The sequence below is a fragment of the Chanodichthys erythropterus genome, chromosome 5 (genome assembly GCF_024489055.1).
Source record: "Chanodichthys erythropterus isolate Z2021 chromosome 5, ASM2448905v1, whole genome shotgun sequence".
NCBI classification, from domain to species: domain Eukaryota; kingdom Metazoa; phylum Chordata; class Actinopteri; order Cypriniformes; family Xenocyprididae; genus Chanodichthys; species Chanodichthys erythropterus.
In genome coordinates this window covers 15,394,928-15,417,254 of record NC_090225.1, presented here as the reverse complement: position 1 = coordinate 15,417,254, position 22,327 = coordinate 15,394,928, and the positions used below count along the sequence as shown (strand labels likewise).

Sequence of the window (22,327 nt, the reverse complement as noted above, 5' to 3'; positions counted from 1 at the left end):
TCTCATAATTTAACGATTTTTTTTCTCGTAATTTAATGACTTTATTCTAATAATTTAATGACTTTATTCTCAACATTTTATCTCGACTTTTTTTCTCGAAATTTAACGACATTTTTCTCATAATTTAATGAATTTGTTCTCGTAATTTAACGACTTTTTTCTCGTAATTTAATGACTTTATTCTCAACATTTTATCTCGACTTTTTTCTCGAAATTTAACGAGTTTCTTCTCGTAGTTTTAGAGTTTATTCTCAACATTTTATCTCGACTTTTTTTCTCGAAATTTAACGACATTTTTCTCATAATTTAATGAATTTGTTCTCGTAATTTAACGACTTTTTTCTCGTAATTTAATGACTTTATTCTCAACATTTTATTTCGACTTTTTTCTCGAAATTTAACGAGTTTTTTCTCGAAATTTAACAACTTTAATCTCGAGATGTTTTTTTTTTTATTATTGCTTGGCCCTAATCCTGTTCCGTATTAAATGCAAGTCTTGATTTAAAAAAAAATAAATAAATTATATATATATTATATATATATATATATATATATATATATATATATATATATATATATATTTTTTTTTTTTTTTAATTATACTTTTTTAGCAAAAAATACAATGAGGTGCTGTCTGTCAGTCATTTTGAGTGCTGCTTAGGTAGGCTATTCAAAAATGTCTGAAGTTATCGAAACTGCAAACACTGCAGCACCTTTCCAGTGAAGCGTTACAATGAGTTGCAGTTAAGAAGCATAGATTCTTTTTTTCTTTGGTTTGACCCATTTCTTCACGTGGATAAAAGTGGGCCAACAAAGAACACTGAAGGGAAAGGACGACTACTAACCACAGCAAATTAGTCAGCTTCATGACACAGGCCCCATAGCGCTTACTGGAACAATACAGTATGAGAAGGCAAATATTTCACCCGCTATCTGCACATGAAACACGAAACTTGTTAGAAGCTTGACTTCAGAGGGATGTAAAGTGAAAACAAGCCCTGTCTGACAACACAGGATTAAGGTCGTGTCCAGAGCCTCCTGAACAGCGTAACTGCAAGACTTGTTTTAGATAAAGGAAAGAAAAACAAATAGTAAAAGTGAGATGGTCAGCGTGAGTGATCCTACAGATCACATACTGACTCACCAATCTCATAAAAAGCAACATGATCCACAGGGGGAAAACATTGAGATCTGAGATCTTCGCCATGTTTTGAGCCGGTCATCCCCCTACAGTTCACACAGACACTGCCACGTGCTAAAACTGTCCTTGCTACACAGCTGTGTGGCCCCAATACTGGAAATAGACTCCTGCTACCAGGCCATGAGTCATAGGTGCAAAATGGAGGCAACTGTTGATGCAGAGAAATGTCTGCCGTTTCATACAAAGCAACCTGTTCATTTGTCTGTTATGTACTCACTATACAATCTGTAGCATGCTATATTTAGATGGAAAATGAAGAAAACAAACACAATGTAATTTTTATCCGTTTATTGTATGATATAAAACTAGAAAAGTAAGACTGTTTCAAATTCATAGACACATGTCCATATTTTATATATATTCTACAGTCCACACCTTGATGCAAATACAGTGATCATCAGTTGATGGGTTATTTTTCTCAAAATGAATGTGTCTGTAATATTGCATAGAAAAAGGCACAGCTCCAAGGCCTGAAGATACAGCCTTCCTTAAAGAGCAGAAAAAGGGTTTAGACCCTCCACCACATTTTGTCTCTCTGTTTCTCATACACACACACACGCACGCACACACACACACACGCACGCACACACAATCCCAGTGGTCACTATCCTGAAACCACTTTAAACTTCCCCGAATGTATGGCCTGAACCATGGGACAGTGAGATACCGTTAAAAAACAACCACCAATATCATCAGAAATCATGCTGCCTTTCTTTTTTTACATTTGGCATTGAGGGTTATCAAAAAGATTTTCCCAGAAATAGGCTTTGGAAGATTGAAATTCTGAAGTTTGTAGAGAATAAAGTATTGCTTCACAAACCTTTCCCTTGCACACAATCTGAAATACATAAAACATTAAATACTTATAATTAAATAGCGGCAGGGAGTGTTTGACTAGACGACTAGCACAAACACCCCCCCAAATTATAATACAAGAAACTAAACAGACACAAAATAATGCATTATTAAAACAAGATGAAAAAAAAAAAAAAAAAAAAAAAAAAATGGCTTCCACCCCAATTAATAAGCAGTGATACATTCCCATAAGCACAATACATTCCTATCTCATATTCTGTACAAATTACAATCTGGATGTTAGCTTAACATAAAAAATAAATATATTTACACAGGAAACAAAAAAATAAATAACTTAAAACAAACACTCCAAATCCAAAAATCCTATAAGAAACAGTAATCATAGTTTTGATTCCATAGTTTTGTCCGCTCTGCTCTCATTCACTCGTGTTTTTATTTCTCAGACAATCTCTCTTTTGAACTCTGGGTAGCAAATCCAAACCGTCACCTCTAGCTTAGGTCTCTGTGACAGGAAGTTCAAATCTCAGATTATTAATGGTCACACATTTTAAGTATAATATATTTATTAAAAATACACATTTGACAAGTTTTCTTCCCTCACTGACATTGCACTTACCAGGAAGGCATATAATGCACAGTTTTTGTCGGTATGTAAATCTAACATTATTAATGAGAGCTAGTTTAGTGCGACAAACAGCTATGTGAAACTAATACAGGTGATATGATAAATGGTCCCTTCCCTTTTATGTCAGGTGCACATAAAATAATCCTTCCAACCAATCTGATCAACTTCAGTGGTTTATAGCAAGTGTTTTAGCGAATATACTGTGCCGTCTATTGCACATACATGCATAATACTCTCCCGCCAAACTTGTGCATACTTAAACTCCCCCAAATAAACTCCACTTAAATGTAATGTGACCATACCTACTGGCCAAACGACACTAAAACCCAGCAGGGCATCAGAGAGAGAGTCTGTCTGGAACATTACCATTAATACAACTCAAACAAACAATGGTATAAATAAGATAAAATAAGACCAAACCATACAAAAATCATCTGACATCTGTACAATTATGAGCTATAATCCTGCATGCATTAGTATGTTAACAGAAATGTACCGTTGTACTGGTGAGAGATGATTATGAAGGAAATGTTTGGCAAAAAGATTATGATGATGGAAATGACTGAAAATGAAACTTACATGTGCGGCAAAGTTTTTTCCTCATTTTGCATGAACAGACATGCATAGACCCTCTTGATGTGCATTAGTGTAGCATTAAAACTGAACCAGCCACTGAGTCAGAGTTATGATATAAAGCCAAAACAAAGGCCAAAATAAGGAAGTTACGGCAATTCCTTGACTCGGATAAAAAGGAAATGGCTGAGAGAAGTTGACAGTTTGCTTATTACTGATCAGAAGGCATTGATTGCATACATTATTTGTAGCATAAAGGGGTTTTAGCATTGGCTAATCAAAGAAATGCACCTGTTAAATAAAAAAAAAAATACATTGCCAGCTGAGATGTAAACACATGAAATCTGAGCCGTTATGGCAGATCACAAGAAATTTGGTTGGTTGACTGTAAATATCTAACCACTACACACATCCATGTATAAATAACCTGGTAAAGCATGTTCCATAAATGAGTACATTTCATAAATGTATATGTTTCACTGAAGGAAGTTTAAAGGGGTAGTTCACCCTAAATGAAAATCCTATCATCATTTACTCAACTTCATGTCACTTCAAACATGCATTGCTTTATTTCTTCTGCGGAACATAAAAAGATATTTTAAAAAATAGTCAGTGGGGTGCAAATCAACATTGGACCCCACTGATGTTAATTATATAGACAAAAAAATTTTCAAAATATGTTCTTTTATGTTCCACAGAAGAAAAAAACTCATACAGGTTTGAAAGGACATGAGGGTGAGTACATGGTGAACTATCCCTTTAATGAATATTTATATAAAAAAAAAAATGAATAAATGACCACATATTAACAGACCATTTTGAATATTACTAAAAAGCAATAAAACACCTCTTGATAGAAAAACATACAAACAAAATAACCAAGTTCCTCTTTTAGAATCATTGTGCTTTGTGAAAATGACAGAAAAATATGAAAATAGGGCTGCCGTTGCACATTTTTGCACCTGTATGCTGAGGAGGGGTAAGAGAGATGCTACTGCCTGATAATCCATCTTGTTCGATTAGAAATGATGAGAAAAAAAAAAAAAAATGGGACAAGACAAACAGAGTAATTTACCAAGTGGTCAAAAATGAAGGCACTCAGATATGCCAGAGGCCAAAGTGTGTTCCATAAAATTTCTTCATGTTCATTTTTGGGACAGGCAAGCACAGTGCATGCACAGTGTTGAGAAGTAGTACTGGGCAACATCACCATTAAAATGGACAGTTTCAGTTGTCTTTAAAAACAAAACGATCACAAAACTGTACAAAAAAAAAAAAAAAAATCCAAACACTCACAAAGTGATTCTTCAGTTTCTTTCTCAGTTTCTATTTAAAAACTCTTTGATTGGTTTTGCATTGTCTTCCCCAGTTCCCTTCTAAACCCGGTCATGATCCTACAAGCACCTCCATAATATGGTCCAGTTCAGTGAGGTCCATTTTGAAAGGTTGGTTTGAGCTGACAGCAGGAGCAGCACCGCTGTAGGGTGAAAGAGTCTTGAGAAGCTCGTCCGCCGTCACCATGGGCGCCAGTTTTGAGGGAGCGGCACCTGAGGATGAGGTGCAGGGATCAAAGTCGTACATGGAGGTGTCAATGTCTGCAAAGAGAATGTCGTCCAGGGCCAGGTCTGTCAGAAAGCCCGAGGACGAGGCGGAGGGTGAGGTGCTCATGTCCAGGCTGTTAGGAGGAAGAGTTTCTGGTGCACTGGGGGCTGCCGAGCTTTCCTCGGGCAGCGGGACCAGCCCTTCAAGCTTTGGGCTGCAAGGCTTACTGCAGTCTTTGGAGTCCAAGGCCCCTGAGTTTAAGCTGGGGAGACACAACGGCATTTGGAGGGTCACTGTAAGGGACGAGTGGGAGGTAGCACCGGGCGCTGATGTAGCTGTAGGTAAGGGCGAAGGACAGAGTTCCTCAATTTCATCCAGGGCAGAAGAAAAACTGTCTCTGGCCACAGGTGAAGGGAGTCTGGGCAGGGTTGGCGGCGGCGGAGGAGGAGGAGGAGGAGCAAGCGGAGAGGGTGATGTGCAAAGCGTGACACTGTCCTCCTCTAAAAGTGAAGCTGGGGTGAGACAGGCCTCCAGAGGCGCTGGGTTTGACAGCCCTGACGAAGGCGATGTAAGGACTGGAGCGGAGAGTGCTGTGGATTGGGACAGCGGCGGTGCCACCATGGACAACACGCTAAAGGCAGGCTGCGCCTCACGGAAACCCTCATCCACGGGGTCGTCGGGTGGAGGGGAAGGAGGGAAGAAGAGAGGCCGCAGGTTGCCTTCCTGCTTCAGCTCGTCCTGGATGCGCCTCAGCATGTTGTTGATGAGCACGCGTTTTTCCAAGCTGGGCTCAGTGAGCGCCCGGTGGTTGTACAGCTTCATCAGAGACATGTTGAAGATGGTCTGCCTCTGCAGCGTGTAGGAGACCTTTGAGAGCCCGTCGACCATCGCTCCGGGCCCTGCCGCCAACGCTTTGCCTTCCAGCCCCTCTTCATCCTCATCTAGTTTCCGCTTTGCCCCTTTACCCAACATATATCTGCTTAGAGTAAAGAGAGAGAGAGAGAGAGAGAGAGAGAGAGAGACAGAGAGTGTTAGCCACACAGCCACTCATTACGTTCATGACTCATTGCAGTTTATCTCTCTTATGACTCAACATTGGTTCCATATAAATCTCTTGATCTACAGAAAAATATCTAAATGGCAAAAAATGTCAAACATACACATTTCAAGAAACTGACATGTTAAAGGTGTAAAAGTGTAATTCTATGTTAAAATACTTTCTCTATGCTAGTTGAATATAGAGAGACAACAAGTTAGTCAATTTTAAGTTACATGCCCTTCAAGTGGAGTCAGAAATGTTGTACTTAGGAGTTACAAGCACATGAGTGACCCGAGCAAAGTTATTTTTACAAGTGGGAAACTGTGAATTCTGGATGATACATCAGTTGCCAAGTAGTGACGTTAAAAGGGCCATGTTGATTTGAAACATGGAGGAAATATTTTTCATTCATTTTTGAGTCATGAACAATGTGTTTAAACACGTTTCAGTTATTAAATATCATTTTAAAGTATTTAAATTCATTTTTTGGCTGTTTTTATGTTACAATCATATAGTTATATAAATATATATACACTGTAGTTATATCACCTGACATGGAAAGTGTACCAACCTACCCATACTTGAAATTAGCAGGGTTTTTTTCTCTCTGCCCCAAGGATCATTTGGGGTCCTTTGGATGATGCATTATCATGTTTACTGTTATTACCTTGTCAATTCATAATGAAAGAGCCATGTTTGCAGTTGTGTGACCCTGACATTTGAGAATATACAAATTGCTGAACAAAAGTTTTCAATTATCTCAACAGCTTTAAAGGTGCCCTAGAATCAAAAATTTAATTTACCTTGGCATAGTTGAATAACAAGAGTTCAGTACATGGAAATGACATACAGTGATTCGCGAACACCATTGTTTCCTCCTTCTTATGTAAATCTCATTTGTTTAAAAGACCTTCGAAGAACAGGCGAATCTCAACATAACACAGACTGTTACGTAACAGTCGGGATCATTAATATGTACGCTCCCAATATTTGCATATCAAGGCATTAGACAAGCCAGTATTAACATCTGGATGTGCACAGCTGAATCAGACTAGGTAAGCAAGCAAGAACAACAGCGAAAAATGGCAGATGGAGCAATAATAACTGACATGATCCATGACAACATGATATTTTTAGTGATATTTGTAAATTGTCTTTCTAAATGTTTCGTTAGCATGTTGCTTATGTTAAATGTGGTTAAAGTTACCATCGTTTCTTACTGTATTCACAGAGACAAGAGAGCCATCGCTATTTTAATTTTTAAACACTTGCAGTCTGTATAATGCATAAACAACTTAATTCTTTATAAATCTCTCCAACAGTGTGTAATGTTAGCTTAAGCCATGGAGCATATATCAAACTCATTCAGAATCAAATGTAAACATCCAAATAGATACTATACTCACATGATCTGACGCATACATGCAGTATGCATGACGAACATTAGCTGTGTGAACTTTGTAAATGCACTGTATTATAGTCGAGAGCTCAGGGGGCACGATTTAAAGGGGCCACGCGCTAAATCGGTGCATAGTTAATGATGCCCCAAAATAGGCAGTTAAAAAAAATTAATTAAAAAAAAAAAATCTATGGGGTATTTTGAGCTGAAACTTCACAACCACATTCAGGGGACACCTTAGACTTATATTACATCTTGTAAAAACTGGTTCTAGGGCACCTTTAAAACTACTGATATTTATAAAATTTGTTTATATGTAAGGTTTCAAACCCAAAATGATGCCACAGTATTTTTATTATTAAGACACCATTTTAAATAGTTTTCTTAGTCTGTTCATTTGTTCGGACAGTTGCACCACCTAATATGTATTATTTAAATGTACTAAAAATGAATTCAAACTAAATAGGTTTTATAGAATAAAGTGATATATGTCATGAATTTATAAAATTATTTTAAAAGGAAATAACGCACTTGGACAAAAATGCATTTCCCCCATATACAGATCAGTGAGAGGAAAGCAAGTCATATCAAAAACTTTCACCATTTGCTTTAAGTAACAAAAACATTGATATTATTTATAAATAAGTAATTTATTTATTTACGCCATGTCAGCAACAAGGCTATTTTCATGGCGAAAACAGAATAAATGGCAAAATTCATACAATTAAGAAAAACTATATCAGACATTTCAGATTTAGTTATTTATTTGGGTTTATTGTTCACAATATAATTGTTTTGTTTTGTTGAGGCTACTTCTGTGTTATTTTTTCTACATGAATATGTGACATTGCATAATAACAAAGACTATAGAATAACACAAGACGCGTCACTCGTGTTTGAGAACTCCAACCAGTCCAATATAGCAACACTGGCTCAACCAATAGTGTGAGTTTGGGGGCGAGGCCATCTGTTTATCTGACCAATGGCAGGAAGGGGGAGTTTGAGAAACATGTTCGATTATTTTTGCCCACATTTTTGTTTTTCGATAAAGATAATATAGTGTTTTAACTAACTTATGTACATATTTTTAGACTATATATCCAATAGATGAATAACAAATACAAACAAAACAGGCCACAGCAGTTGTTTTGACCCAGTTGACCAAACAGACATGGTAAAAATTAGCATTCGGTGCCGTTTCTGGGGTGAGAGTCAGTACAGTCCCTGGGCATCAGTCGCTAACAGCCCACAATGCCTCACGTTAACTGTGCCAAACAGAGAAGGTAACAATATAGGAACACACTTTGATGTACACACAGTCTCCAACAGGACATTAGCAACAACAATCTCCAAACATAAGAATTCAAACTTTTGAGTTGCTGGGGAAAGGTGTGCTTCTGAAAATAACTGTACGCCATGAGTCGCTACCGCAGGAGCGTTTACAGGAATACAGTTCTGACTACTCCTTCCTGAGCCGTGCTGCAGCGAAGAAGGAGGCAAATGTGTGTCAGACTTTCAGTAAGTACTCACGGTAAGAATGTGTCACACGAGCGCAAAGCCCTGATCATTCCCTGCTTAAATACATGTTGGCTGCAGGAAGACAAGATCCAGCTGAGTGTTTGGTGGAAAAGGGGGACGGAGAGGAGGAGCGAGTGCCTGACCTATGCTGAGCTTTGAATGTAGGCTCAGATACTGTAGCTCTAGGTTCATGATACAAGAGATTTAAATCAGATCACATGGGCCACCGTAATATTACAGTGCACTGCTCAAGGAGAGAGGACAAAAAGGGTGTGGGGGTGTGGAGACACAGATGGTCCAATCAACTTGAGTGTTAAACGTACACTGGAACGTTTCACCATGTTTACAACTTAGCGTGACTCACATGTATGTGGGAGCTATTTTGAAAAAGACCCTTTAATGAAAGGTTTTTTTCATGTATTGTAAATTTACCAATTTGCTAGCTGTTGTCATCCAAAGTGATTTTCACTGTATTCAAATTATACCATACATTTGATCAGGATGTGTTTTCCCTGGGAATTGAACCCATGACCTTGGAATCTGATGCACCATGCTCTTCTAGTTGAGCTACATTAAAAGGTGCTGTATGTAATTTTTTTGACTGTATAAAGCACAAAATTACCATAATATGTTTGCAGAGATTTAGGAAACATGCCAAGTTCATGCCAAGTTTCTCTGAAAAAACAATGCTACAGCCAGTTATTCTACTTTGAAATGTGCATTCCGTGTTGCAATGTCTGTTTTTGTTTTGTTCGGTGTGATCCCACCCGCTGCCAATTTACCCAATAATATTTGGACACCCCGGGTTGCCATTTGGTTGAAAGCACAGCATACTTTATAGCCACGGAAGCAAGAAAACAAACTAGGTCTGACTCAGAGGTCGCAGATACTACCCCACCTAGAAATCTTCAGCATCCATCTCAAATGCAGATAAATCAACTCATCAACTTACAGTGCAAAGCTGGATTTATACTTTCGCTTCGCTCCGCGAGCCTCCGCTGACTGCACGCGCATCTCCCCAAACGGACGAGGAGTTTATGCTCGCCGTTGTTCTATTCTTTGAAACGACAGGGGCCCACTAGTAGAAATTGTTCACTCGATCATCAGTAAGCAGTACATGTGGGTACAAGGTACATGTGACGCTGTTTATTCTAGTTTACACTTCACCAAAACCACACAGCAAAAAGAATCGTTTAAAACCAAGTAAAACCTTGATTATTACTTTTGACATTAGAACAAAATATATGGATATGAGAACATATTGTATATATACGTTCTCATATATATCGTATATGAGAACGTATACAACTAAATTAATCTCAAATATTTTCTAATTTCACTAAACATCTTCATTTAGTTTCGTGAACATTTTTATTAAACATGGACATTTATTTTCGTTAAAGGGGATTATTTCTGGTATTGTTGACAATGTAAATGGTAAACGATTAATTTAGATGCGAAAACTGGCGCTGGTGTGGTGAGATGTACATACTCGGCCAGATTCGCCTCGCACTCGTGCAATTTCAGGATGCGTAGCCACGCAGAGTTACAAAATCTGATGTGCACACCGCTACGTGAAATGACTTTGTGCGCACCTAATGCGCACTTTCGCCAACGTCGCGATGACATTGGCGGAATGTTGGCAGTATGTAATAATTTTTGTTGTGCGCACCCAAGCGAACTTGCGGACGCGTCAAGTATAAATCAGCCTTAAAGCTTGTCGCCTTCCATTGTCAATTGCACTCATTCCTGTTGCATGTCCTCAATCTGGCAACCAGCCTGAGCATTGAGTCTGAGGAGGAGGGGGCAGGAGAAACAACCCTCTCCAATTTTTTTTTAAATTGGACTGCAGTACCAATGTCAACCACTAGCTGTCAATATTACATACTGCACCTTTAATACATTTCATTCATTCTTTGAGACTCTAGTATGTTTAAAATGTCATTCTATAATATAATATAATATAATATAATATAATATAATATAATATAATATAATATAATATAATATAATATAATATAATATAATATAATATAATATAATATAATATAATATAATATAATATATGGTACTTTAATGAATAAACAGCATTTACTTGAAATATAAATATTTTGTAAAATTATAAACACATTTACTATCAACTTAATGCATTATTGCTAAAAAAAAACAAAAAAACATTAATTTCTTCCATAAAAAAAATCTTACTAACCACAAATGGTAGTGTTTGTTCCAGTGAAATAGGATTTCCTACAAAGAAAAAAGAAAGATGGCACTTGACTAAGATCTAAAATAAAAAAGTTTTTTTATGCAACTGATATGACTGAAGTCTTCACCTCATGTATGTGTACATGATTTTAAACATTTTCATAAAACTACAATTAACTTAATGTGTGTAAAACTTTTAAAGAGGCAATAAATTCTGACTGTATACCTTAAGACAGTACACACATTAAATATGGTGTCTAAGCTGACTCTGGTCTATAAGAGAGGATTTGGTGATGCAAGTAGTTTCAGAAGCAAAGCATTTTATTACATTTTATATTAAAGATTATTAAGACCAATACTTTTTTCCTTTGGAATAAAAAGTGCCAATGAATCATTCACAAAAAGACCATGAATAGTCTATGTATTAGGAAAGTAAAGAGAGTCTATTTTGATTTCAAATTGTCTTTAAGGTCAGAATGAGGGTTATTTATCGAGTAAAACATGTATGAGTCATTTAAAACAACACATCAATCTTTTCTCTAGCCCACAAGGAAAGCACAGAGATGGCAGCAAGGAGTCAGTGAGAGAGACAGAAAGACAAGGAAGCCCGTTCCTGAGGCCTCCCCTCATTAGCATAAAATGAAGCCCGGTAGCAGTAGGCAGCATTGCAGTGTGCTTGAACCTAATAAAGGCTGACAGCCTCACGCACCCTAGCCCTGCCTGCGCACACACACAGCGCAGGCGCAGATCTGTCAGGCAGCTCCTCTCACTCAGGAAGTGCAAGTGGCTGGGCCTGTTGCCTTGCTGCCTGTTACCATGACAAACACAGTCAGCTGGGAATCCACCCAAAGACTTGACAAAGAGAGCAAGAGAAAGAGAGAGAGAGAGAGAGAGAGAGAGAGTTTGGGGGAGAAGAGGGGCTGAGGAAAGTTAAAGAAAGAAATGTTTCTTCCTTGACTGGACTGCTTCTGAGCAGATGAATCTAAAACAACATACGACCAGCTGGAAAGAAAAACAGGTTACATCTGCCCGAGTTGGATGTACATTCCAAAGCATGCAGTTTACATGCAGAGAACACATAATTCATAAGATGCAGATTTACAGTCATATGCCATTTGGTTCAGTTTCAGTAACATTTAGGGTGGACACAGAGTGAATGTTTCAGTTTAAAAAGATATCTGATGTTTAAAACAATAAGGCATGAGATAAAATAAGCCTGAAATTGGAAGAATAACCAATAAAATAAAATATTGTAACATAGATATGATCACCAATTAGTTTAACTTCTAAACCCCTTTTCTGCTACAGTAAAGGATCAGAAATTACAATTGTAACGTCTATAATGATGTCAGACTGAAAGACAAATTTTACAGAAAAGTGTTACAGTAGAGAAGACAATTTCAGGCTGTTTTGAGAGGTTTTTTGCAGGATGAGTAAAAGAAAAAGGCTGTAAGAATGACTCAAGTATTAAAAATAGCATCTTACTACGCAGCTAAAAAGTCACTGCAAATTTGGGTAGAGATCTATGAGTATTTCGGAGAGACAGACACAAATATGACAGTAAATAACAGGCAAAAATCAGTACCACAGAAGTGTTTAGTCATTCGCTATGGCTATAAACTCACCAAGAGTGGCCCTAGAACTGTATGCCATTGTCTGAAGCTTTCAAGAAAGTCTCAAGCAAATAAAGTTTCCCACAGTAATCCACACAGAGGAATGCCACGGCAGCTGAACGCGTCCTTGTGACTCACGCTGAGGAGTGGATACGACTGTCTGCAGCACTCAAATGCCACTGCCGCCCCACCCTACACATTCCTTCTGATTTTGCCTCTGTCTGCTTCTGCTTCCCTCCATCATTTCACTTTCATCTTCAGTGTAAAAGGTCAAAGTGTGTATCATTCTGCTCCCTAGTACAGAAGTACACTGGCCAGGGAGTTTCTAGACCTGTTCGGTTCCATTGTCAAAATCACTTCAGTGCACTGAAACATTCACTCCCTAGAAATTCCCAGAATGTGTTGTAAAAGCCAGTACAGATTGGCTGCTCACTATATTCACTTACTGGAAATGTCATCAAAGGACAAGCACAAGTACCAATATACAAAGACAAAAGCTTATTTTCGGTCTTTAAAAGCGAGTTTGTATGTAATTTATTTTTTCCCCCACTAACATGCATGAAACTGCAGCAAGTATTATTCAGGAATTAAGAAGATTGAAAAGATAATTTTCATTTTATTTGTCTATTTACTTGTACTGAGGTGCTAACATTTATAGTAGATCCATCTTTTCACACTGAGGACAATTGAAGGACATTTCAAACATTCAGTGACGGTCCAGAAGGAAACACGATGCATTAAGAACCAGGGGGTGTAGACTTTGAAATTGAAGATCAAGGTAAATTATACATAATTTGTCTTCTGCAAGTGTCTTCTGTTGCTTCCGAAGGGCAGTTCTAAATGGGGAAAAAAAAAAGATATTTAAACAAAACAAGAAAAATTTGGACATCATGTTCAAAAGTTCTCAGCCCCCGGCTCTTGATGCATCAGTGAGTGTTCGAACCTGGAGGAGACTGGATGGAGAGTGATGCTCAACTTGTCTCTTCAGAATTCCCCAGTGGTGTTCGATTGGGTTCGGATCAGGAGCCACTGAATCACTTTCACCTTGTTCTTCTTCAGAAATCCAACGGTGGCCTTATGGCAGGAACACACCAAGCCGACGGTCGGCCGTCGGGCAGTTTTTCTTCATCGGCCGACTAAGTTTTCTCAGTGTGTTCCGCACCGTCGGCTGAAGTTGGTCCTCATCGGCTTTTTTTCGGCCGAGTCAAAATGTTGAATCGGTGCTGGAGCTCGTCGGTCCGTCTGGCCATCTGATCATTCTGATTGGCTGTTCAGATACTGTCGTCTGCTGGTTCGGAAAGGCATTTCATCTCACGCAGGCGCAGAACGGATGTGTAACTTGGCCATCGGCTGTTTAGCGTCAGTTTGGTGTGTCAGGGCAACTTTGGACACAGACGCTGCCAACGTGAGCCAACCCTGCAGTCTGCTTTCGTCGCCACTAGTTCGTACGCGTCAGCTTGGTGTGTTCTGGCTATTAGATGTGTGTTTAGGATCACTGTCATGTTGGAAAAGTGCATGGGGAACTAAGAAGGGAACTAAGAAGTATAATGAGACCCAACCATCAGAAGTATAATGAGATCCAACCATAGAGATAGACAATATAAGTGTGAAGACCTTCACCACTACTGTGGCTTCTCGGTTCTTTTACTCCATATGCTGGTCAGCTGCCTTTACCAGATTAACTGTTGAACCTGTACTTTGGCTCCTGACCTGGATATACTATCCGCAGGAAGAAAACAGAAAGAATGAGGAAAATCATAGAATGAGGAATATTAAGTTCTCCACAGTAAGAAGTGCTGGGGCAGCACACCGTGTTCCCTCACGCAAAGAGACATTCATGAACAGACAACCTGTAAACTTTTGAGCAGGGTAATTTTTTAAAATTCAGCATTTTTTTTTTTGTCTTGTGGACTTTATGTAAACATCTTTTATGTAAAATATCCTATTCAGGACAGTACGAAATAAAAAAATAACATGCATTTTGTATGATCCTTCTTATTTTATTAAAATCATTTAGCAGATTCAGGAAGGAGTTCACAAATTTACAAGCAGCACTGTATATGTATGATAAATACAATGTGTGAGTGTGTGTGTGTGTGATATAAATATAAATTATTTTATTTTATTTAATTACCTGCTATGTTTTAATGTGATAACTTGTAATCAAGTCATAGGTAACCAAGTCATCAATGTCTAGAGGATAAAAGGCCCTTGCTAGAGCCCAATTTTGTGTTCAATATATAGTGATTCACATCATGGGGAATTAAGAAGGGAACTAAGAAGTATAATGAGACCCAACCATAGAGATAGACAATATAAGTGTGAAGACCTTCACCACTACTGTGGCTTCTCGGTTCTCTTGGTTCTTTTACTCCATATGCTGGCCAGCTGCCTTTACCAGATTAACTGTTGAACCTGTACTTTGGCTCCTGACCTGGATATACTAACCACAGGAAGAGAACAGAAAGAATGAGGAAAAAGGGGAATATTGAATTCTCCTCAGTAAGAAGTGCTGGGGCAGCACACCGTGTTCCCTCACGCAAAGAGACATTCATAAACAGACAACCTGTCTCCATGCTCCCTAATGCACCAGCGCTGAGCAATGATCCTGAGTGAAAACTCTCCAAGGAGAGGAAAAGACACAACGTCAAAAAATGTCTATAGTGCAAGACAGGCTTTATAGAGTTTGACAAAATGGCTGGCAGAAGCCCACCTTTAAAGGACACTTGCAAAAGAGCAACTTAGTTCCTGGATATGGCTCCAGCCAGTAAGTACGTTTCTGAAACACAGCACCGGATAACGGTAGAATTAGCGTAAAAATGAAGGCAGAGACCTTTCCGGAGGAGAGCTCCGACTGAGTTGTCAGAGCAGAGCCTGGAAATATGTCAGGGCTGCTAGGCAGGCTGTACGTTCTGTTCCAATCCTACACATAACACATACGGCACATGAGGGACCGGGTGTGACGCCGGAGCTTCGGCACTTGGTGTACTGGTGGAGACAGAGTGAGAGAATGCGGCAGAAAGGATGGTGTGAGCAGGCGAACAAGTGCAGCGGAGAGGATGGAGCACAGAGCGCAGAGTTTTCAGTGATATTATGATCCTGTAACAGGATCTGCACGTTTCCATGCCTGTGCTTCAGAGCTCCCCTCCCCCTTCACCTCCACACAGTGCTATTTCAGATCCGGAGGGTACTGATTCACACAAGCACACACTCACACTGTCTCTAGCTCTCAAACACCTGCAGATACAAAAGCACAAACATAGACAAAGTCGAATGTATACTGAGAAATACTGAGATTCACTAATGGCAAGTGGGTGCATCAGATGACAAGCACAAATACAGACATTAATAATTTGCACACACATATAAAGGACAACACCAGTCATGAAGCGTGAAAGAGTGATCTGGATGATGCTACTGGAATGGATAATGCTATTTTTCCCCACAGGGATTTAAGAGTCTTTGTTTAAGAGTCATAAGCTATGAACCAAACCAACCAGCTACAAGGTGAATCACAACATTACAAACTTTGATTTAAGGCAAACAAGCATTTGAAAAACAGATAAAAAGACCAAAGAACAAGACTTTTAATTAATGACTTTAATGATTAAGTGAATGACAACTGAGTGAAAAACTAGTTAAAAGCGAACTGATTTAAATTTGTTACAAATTTTACATTTATTGCAAAGCATGCATATTATTCACACAAATATTTGAAGAGACACTGTGTAGAGAAAGTGTAGAGACACTGACACGATAGCGTCATTCACAATGCATCATGGCAGTGGGTGGGCACTAAAAGTTGTTTTGGCATGATTTGCTTGTTTTCATTCTTTTTTGCAGAATCATGGGTAATGTGGTTTTCACCAGAAATTCCTCTGTTGAACACAATTATTTAAAAAAAAGGCATATCCCATTGATTAACAACCTAGTTTGCACTAGGTCAGTCTTTGAAGGTTTATAAAATAGCATTAAAAAAATTATCTGTGGAGAAAATGAATATTAGTTATGCCACAGCCATTAACAATCACTTGCAATTGTTAGTCAGTTGCACTTAATTAAGGGGAGGGGCATTCACATTCTAGAGATCTCATTAGACAAAAAAAAAAAAAAAAACTGTAGTTCAGGATGAGTAATCAATCATTTTAGTCTGTTTTCCCTGATTAGAAAAATGATTTAAATTTTAAATAAAAGATTTTTGTTAAAAATTAGGAGTTAACAGATAAGCCTCAAAGTTAGCACATATCATCTAACAGGCACAAAACAATTTTTTCCTTAATGGGGTCTTTGAAAACATATGATAAGAGAGGGGAGAGACAGAAACATTTTAGATACATGTTTCACCATCTTCTCTCCACTTGGGCTCTCTACTTAGTGTAATTTGTAGCAGTGCAAAGTTGGAGTGCAATTTAACGGGAACTCCTGATGAAGGCCCAATGACACTGAACAAACAAGCAAATAAATGAGAAAATGAGACAGACTAAGAAAAACAGAGGAAAAGGCAGTGAGAGAAAAGATCGAAGGAGAGAGATATGTGTGAGACGGTAAACATAGAGCGATTGAGACAGACAGATGGAGAAGGCCCAGACACCACATTCTCACACAGCACTGAGCGAAAGCTGCAGGGGTCAGACAACCGTCTGACATCTTAAAAACTAACAAAATAACATGTCTGTAAAACTGTCGCATGGTGGATCTGTACTGTACCTCACCCATGCCTGCCTTACGATCTTTACTTCACAGCAAAGACTTACAATACTAAAGACAGTCAAACAAGCGGACAGATACACAACTGTTGCTGCACTGCTGTTTATTAGACTTTGATCTCAATTGTTTTGCCCAAAATTGAGAATAAAAGCAAACATCAATAAACAGAAAAATGAGACATGTGGCCATATAAAACGTTAGAGCTGCCTGTCTTTACTTTCAGAAAGCTGATGAAAACTCATTCTGCAACTGATGCTCTTCAAATTAGAAGATAAGATGTCTGCAACAGCTTTTTTTGACCACTGTGAGTCATAACTAGTAACGATATGTAAAAAGAGTTACTAATGACTAATATATTTATATATATATATACACACACACACACCAAATGTATCAAGAATACAGTAAAAACAGCAATATTGTAAAATATTATTAAAATTTGAACTGTTTTCTATTTTAATCGATTATAAAATGTAATTTATTCCTGTGATGGCAAAGCTGAATTTTTAGCATCTCATTACTCCAGGCTTCAGTGTCACATGATCCTTCAGAAATCATTCTAAGATGCTGATTTACTGCTCAAGAAACATTTCTTATTACTATCAATATGTTTAAGTTTAAGTAAACTTAAACGTATTATCAAAGTTCAAAACAGTTTTGCTGCTTAATATTTTTGTGGAAACAGTGACACTTTTTTCAGGATTCTTTAATAAATAGACAGTTCAAAAGAACAACATTAATTTGAAACAAATATTTTGTAACATTATAAATGTCCTTACTAACACTTTTGTTCAATTTAATGCATTCCCTCTATTTTCATTGTGTGTATATTATATATAGGCATGAACAATGACAATATTGGCATGAATCCTTTTTAATTTGTGATAATTTTGCACTAATAAGGGACAACACAAACTACGAAAACATATTTTATTATATAAACAGTTTATACATAGAAAACTTACATTTTCGATTCATCACAATATCCACCATTAGCAGCTATCTGACCTCAACTGGGTTCTAACTGGTGCATTGTATTCTAAACTTAATTGGAAATCAATTGTTAAAGCTATTAAGGTGCGCTGACCCAAAGTCTTTTACAAACCTAGGCCAAGTTTAAACCAGTAACCAGGCATCACAGCTGGCAAAGGGGCATGTCTGACTTTGACATGTATATATTGCCATTATTATGTAATCTAAATGAAAATTATTATTGCTGGTCTTCAATAATAATGTCAAGTTACTTTAATGTATTTGCACCAAAAAATTATAAGGATTTATGCTGACATTGTCCAAAACCACACTTTGCCAGCGGTGTTTCCAAATTTTTGGAGGGCAGTATATATATATTATATATATAAAATATATAAAAGCATAAAAGTGATAAACCTTTATGGAAGTCACTCATAAATGAAGTATGGGCTTGAGTGGGTGACACTTCAGAGTAGGCAGAGCTGCGGGTCTTAGAGACCAGCAAAGAGGCAACACATAGCCTACTCTGAGAAGCTGCTTTACGTCAGCAAGAGAAACAAGACAACCCACATTACAGATTTCCACAGGCAATGAATGTTGCAAATCACTGTATTATGCACTCATATACATACTTTTTAAATTAGATTGGAGATGTTCACTTTGTGAATGAAGGATGTATGAAAGCTTTGCACTTATTTTAACAGAAAATACTGAGTAGTTTGGCACTAAAATTATTCTCTAAAAAATACCACAGTTTTTGGAGTACCCTAAACTGTGCTGTAATATATACTAAACAAAAACACCAAAAAAAAAAAAAAGCGTGCAATATACACGTGGAAAGATAAAAGCTTCCCTTGAACTTCTCCTAAATGTCAGAGTCCTGTTAAAAAACAGCTAAACAGTAGCATAGAGAGGAACGCAATTCAAACCGGTTTGACCAGAGGGGCAGAAGTCTTAGAGCACTATGTGAAGGCGTAAGATAGGCGCACACACACCATTTAAACGAAAATAAAACTCAAGCAACAGGTGACGTGAAATGAAACTAATAAACAGAAATTATTAGTCTTCCTTCTTTTCATTACTAGTCCTCCTCACTACTAATCAGTTAGTGTCATAACTCATTTTAAGAGACTAGATAGTAAAACAAGCTATTTTATTTGCAACTGAAATAGCAATATATAACTGAAACTTATGTTTAAAGGATATCCTCTCTAGAACAATATCTAATTCACAACACTAATTAATAATACTAACTTTGCAGCATAAACTCTATAGAAAATATATCAATATATATAAAAGCAAAGAATAACTTTGTCCACTCGCACAACACTATAAAAGTCAAAAAGCTGAAATTCTCTGGACCTTCAATACACCCACTATATGTGACATTTATGATTAATTGAGGGACAAAACCTCATTTTACTTCTGTGACTGTTGCAGGAAGGAAGTGCACATTTAAAGATGACACAGAGAGTACAACATGTAAATGTCAGGTTTTTTGTTTGAAGGAAATAAGACAGCAATACGATGAGCAGACTGACGAAAGCAGGGGTTGTAATCTACTTTGCTTAATGTGAACCGTGCATTCACTAGAAAATCCAACTGGACCTTGATCCTCTGAATTTACTGAGTGTGTGCGTGTGTGTGCGTGCATGTGAGTTATTCGGACTTTGAATGCCAGTGTGTCTGACAAGGATAGCAACTGCAAAATAACTGCAGCTCTGAGTCGCCACAGATTCACAAACGTCTTTACAATAAAAGATAAAAAATAATCAGGTTAAGTTATGAAAACAATGTAGTATTTTTCACTACATTGTGATGAATTTATCACTGCAGGTTGTGACTTAAGATTTTACTTTAAAAAATAAACTTCTGCAGGTTTTTTTTACAGTGTTAGTTTAAAGCAATTTTTCAAAAACCAAAACGAACAACTTTGCTCACACACAGACATATAGACACTGTCCTTCAATCCCCCCACTGCCATTTTCCAGCATGTGAATTTGTTCCATGACGACCAAATACATTTTTCTTAATCAGATGCCAAATAAAATTGTGTCCAAACTATTCAATGAAAATTTACCATCTAATCAAAACCAAAAAGCCAATTTACAAGCAACAAAGAAGTGAACATGCAAGCCTCAAATACACAATGAGGCTGTAAAAATAATCATATTAATAGCTTTGTTTTCATTCATTTAACCTGTCACAATAATTTCAGAGTTACAACTTCATTAGCAGTTAAAAGTGGTTGAAAAGTGCAATGAACAGGCTGTCACTTTGATTTTACCTAAAAAATAAATAAAAAAATTTAAATAAATAAACTTTCCAGTTAGTTACAGTAAGGCCCAACATCATGTTTTATCGGTTTCAGTGTAAAGTGTCTGTCTGGTTCTGGACCTCTGTCCCAGAGCTGAACTCTTTAGCCAGTTGCCTATCTGTATCTTTAATATCAGTAAAACAGAGAGCAAGCATAAACATTAAGAAACATTAAAATGTTTAATTTGATTAAACTAACGACTCGGTTCGGCTACAGAGCGGTTCTGCCTTGGGTTGCGACATGCCTCTGAACTTTCCGAAGATCGCACCGACCGCCAGACAACAATGCACGAATACATGTATGACTGTTGCCTCTGCTATGTGCAACATCAGTGACGCCGCAGCGTTTCCACGCCACTTACATGATCTCAGTTATTTATGAATAAGCCGCACGCTTACCTCGTCTACTTCAAGTGGAGGAATAAATTGAAGCATCGGGATGGATCTTTGTTTTATTGTTGACAGTCGGTACCGATAAAACTCTCGCAGTTGATGAGGAAGGTCGGCAGTGAGTTTGTGGAGAGAGAAAAGGACGGCAGACTATCCGCGAGCCCGGAGTCAGTCACTATGACCGACAATCGCCTTCGAAAGCGAATGACGTCGAGTGAGACTTGTGCTCGACTACACAGAGCTTGGCCTCGGAAAAGTCCAACCCCTACACACGCAAGCACACCCTCCACGCGTCCACCCACTAACTCTCGGGCTGTGTCTCAAAACCTAGCGTGCTGCCTACCTAGATAGCCTCACGGGCGCATTGCGTGAGTTGAACTGACGCCGAACGCGTTAGGTGAAGCAGGCAGCTCAATAGGTTTCGAGACACAGCCTTTGTCTCTCTACATAGGCACATTATAAATAAGACTGACAAAAGTTCTTGTAGTCTACATGTCTTTTTTTCTTCTGAACCTAACAGGACCTGAAGCTTTGGTCAGTGAAAGCAGGCACTTTTGTCTGCAGAAAATGTTAATGACTATTTCAGGAGATCAAACTAAATTTCATGTGGTTTGATTTACTTTTCTATAGGGGTTGTGATTTTTTACTCAAATTTGTTACAGTTTAAAACAGATGTGTGATTTTAGCAATTATCTTGAAATAAACATTATATAAAATATACACAAATAAATAAAAAAAAACTACACAAGAATGGGTAATGGGATTACAATTTTAGCTTAAAGGTGCCCTAGAATTAAAAATTGAATTTATCTTGGCATAGTTGAATAACAAGAGTTCAGTACATGGAAATTACATACAATGAGTCTCAAAAAGACCTCCGAAGAACAGGCGAATCTCAATGTAACACCGACTGTTACGTAACAGTTGGGATCATTAATATGTACGCCCCCAATATTTGCATATGCCAGCCCATGTTCAAAGCATTAGACAAGGGCAGCCAGTGTTAACGTCTGGATCTGTGCACAGCTGAATCATCAGACTAGGTAAGCAAGCAAGAACAATAGCGAAAAATGGCAGATGGAGCAATAATAACTGACATGATCCATGATAACATGATATTTTTAGTGATATTTGTAAACCGTCTTTCTAAATGTTTCGTTAGCATGTTGCTAATGTACTGTTAAATGTGGTTAAAGTTACCATTGTTTCTTATTGTATTCACGGAGACAAGAGCCGTCGCTATTTTCATTTTTAAACACTTGCAGTCTGTATGATTCATAAACACAACTTCATTCTTTATAAATCTCCAACAGTGTAGCATTAGCCGTTAGCCACAGAACATAGCCTCAAATTCATTCAGAATCAAATGTAACCATCCAAATAAATACAATACTCACATAATCCGATGTAT

The 22,327-nt window shown here is 37.8% G+C and overlaps 1 protein-coding gene across 4 annotated transcripts; it reads right to left on the bottom strand.

Annotated features, from left to right (window-relative positions):
- Nucleotides 1-1,488: 1,488 nt before the first annotated feature.
- On the bottom strand, nt 1,489-21,137 carry sertad2b (SERTA domain containing 2b). Of its 4 annotated transcripts, XM_067386230.1 has the most exons (3): nt 13,475-16,111; nt 12,544-13,367; nt 1,489-5,733 (listed from the first exon to the last, which is right to left on the bottom strand). In XM_067386230.1, exon 3 carries the CDS (start codon nt 5,727-5,729, stop codon nt 4,602-4,604), a length of 1,128 nt encoding a protein of 375 aa, XP_067242331.1. In that variant the 5' UTR covers nt 5,730-5,733; nt 12,544-13,367; nt 13,475-16,111; the 3' UTR covers nt 1,489-4,601. The 4 variants fall into 4 exon arrangements, with proteins under 4 accessions (XP_067242331.1, XP_067242332.1, XP_067242328.1 ...); XM_067386231.1 differs by lacking the exons at nt 12,544-13,367; nt 13,475-16,111 and adding an exon at nt 20,926-21,137 and having other exon boundaries at nt 1,489-5,736; XM_067386227.1 differs by lacking the exons at nt 12,544-13,367; nt 13,475-16,111 and adding an exon at nt 20,926-21,137.
- Between the last annotated feature and the right edge of the window lie 1,190 nt (nt 21,138-22,327).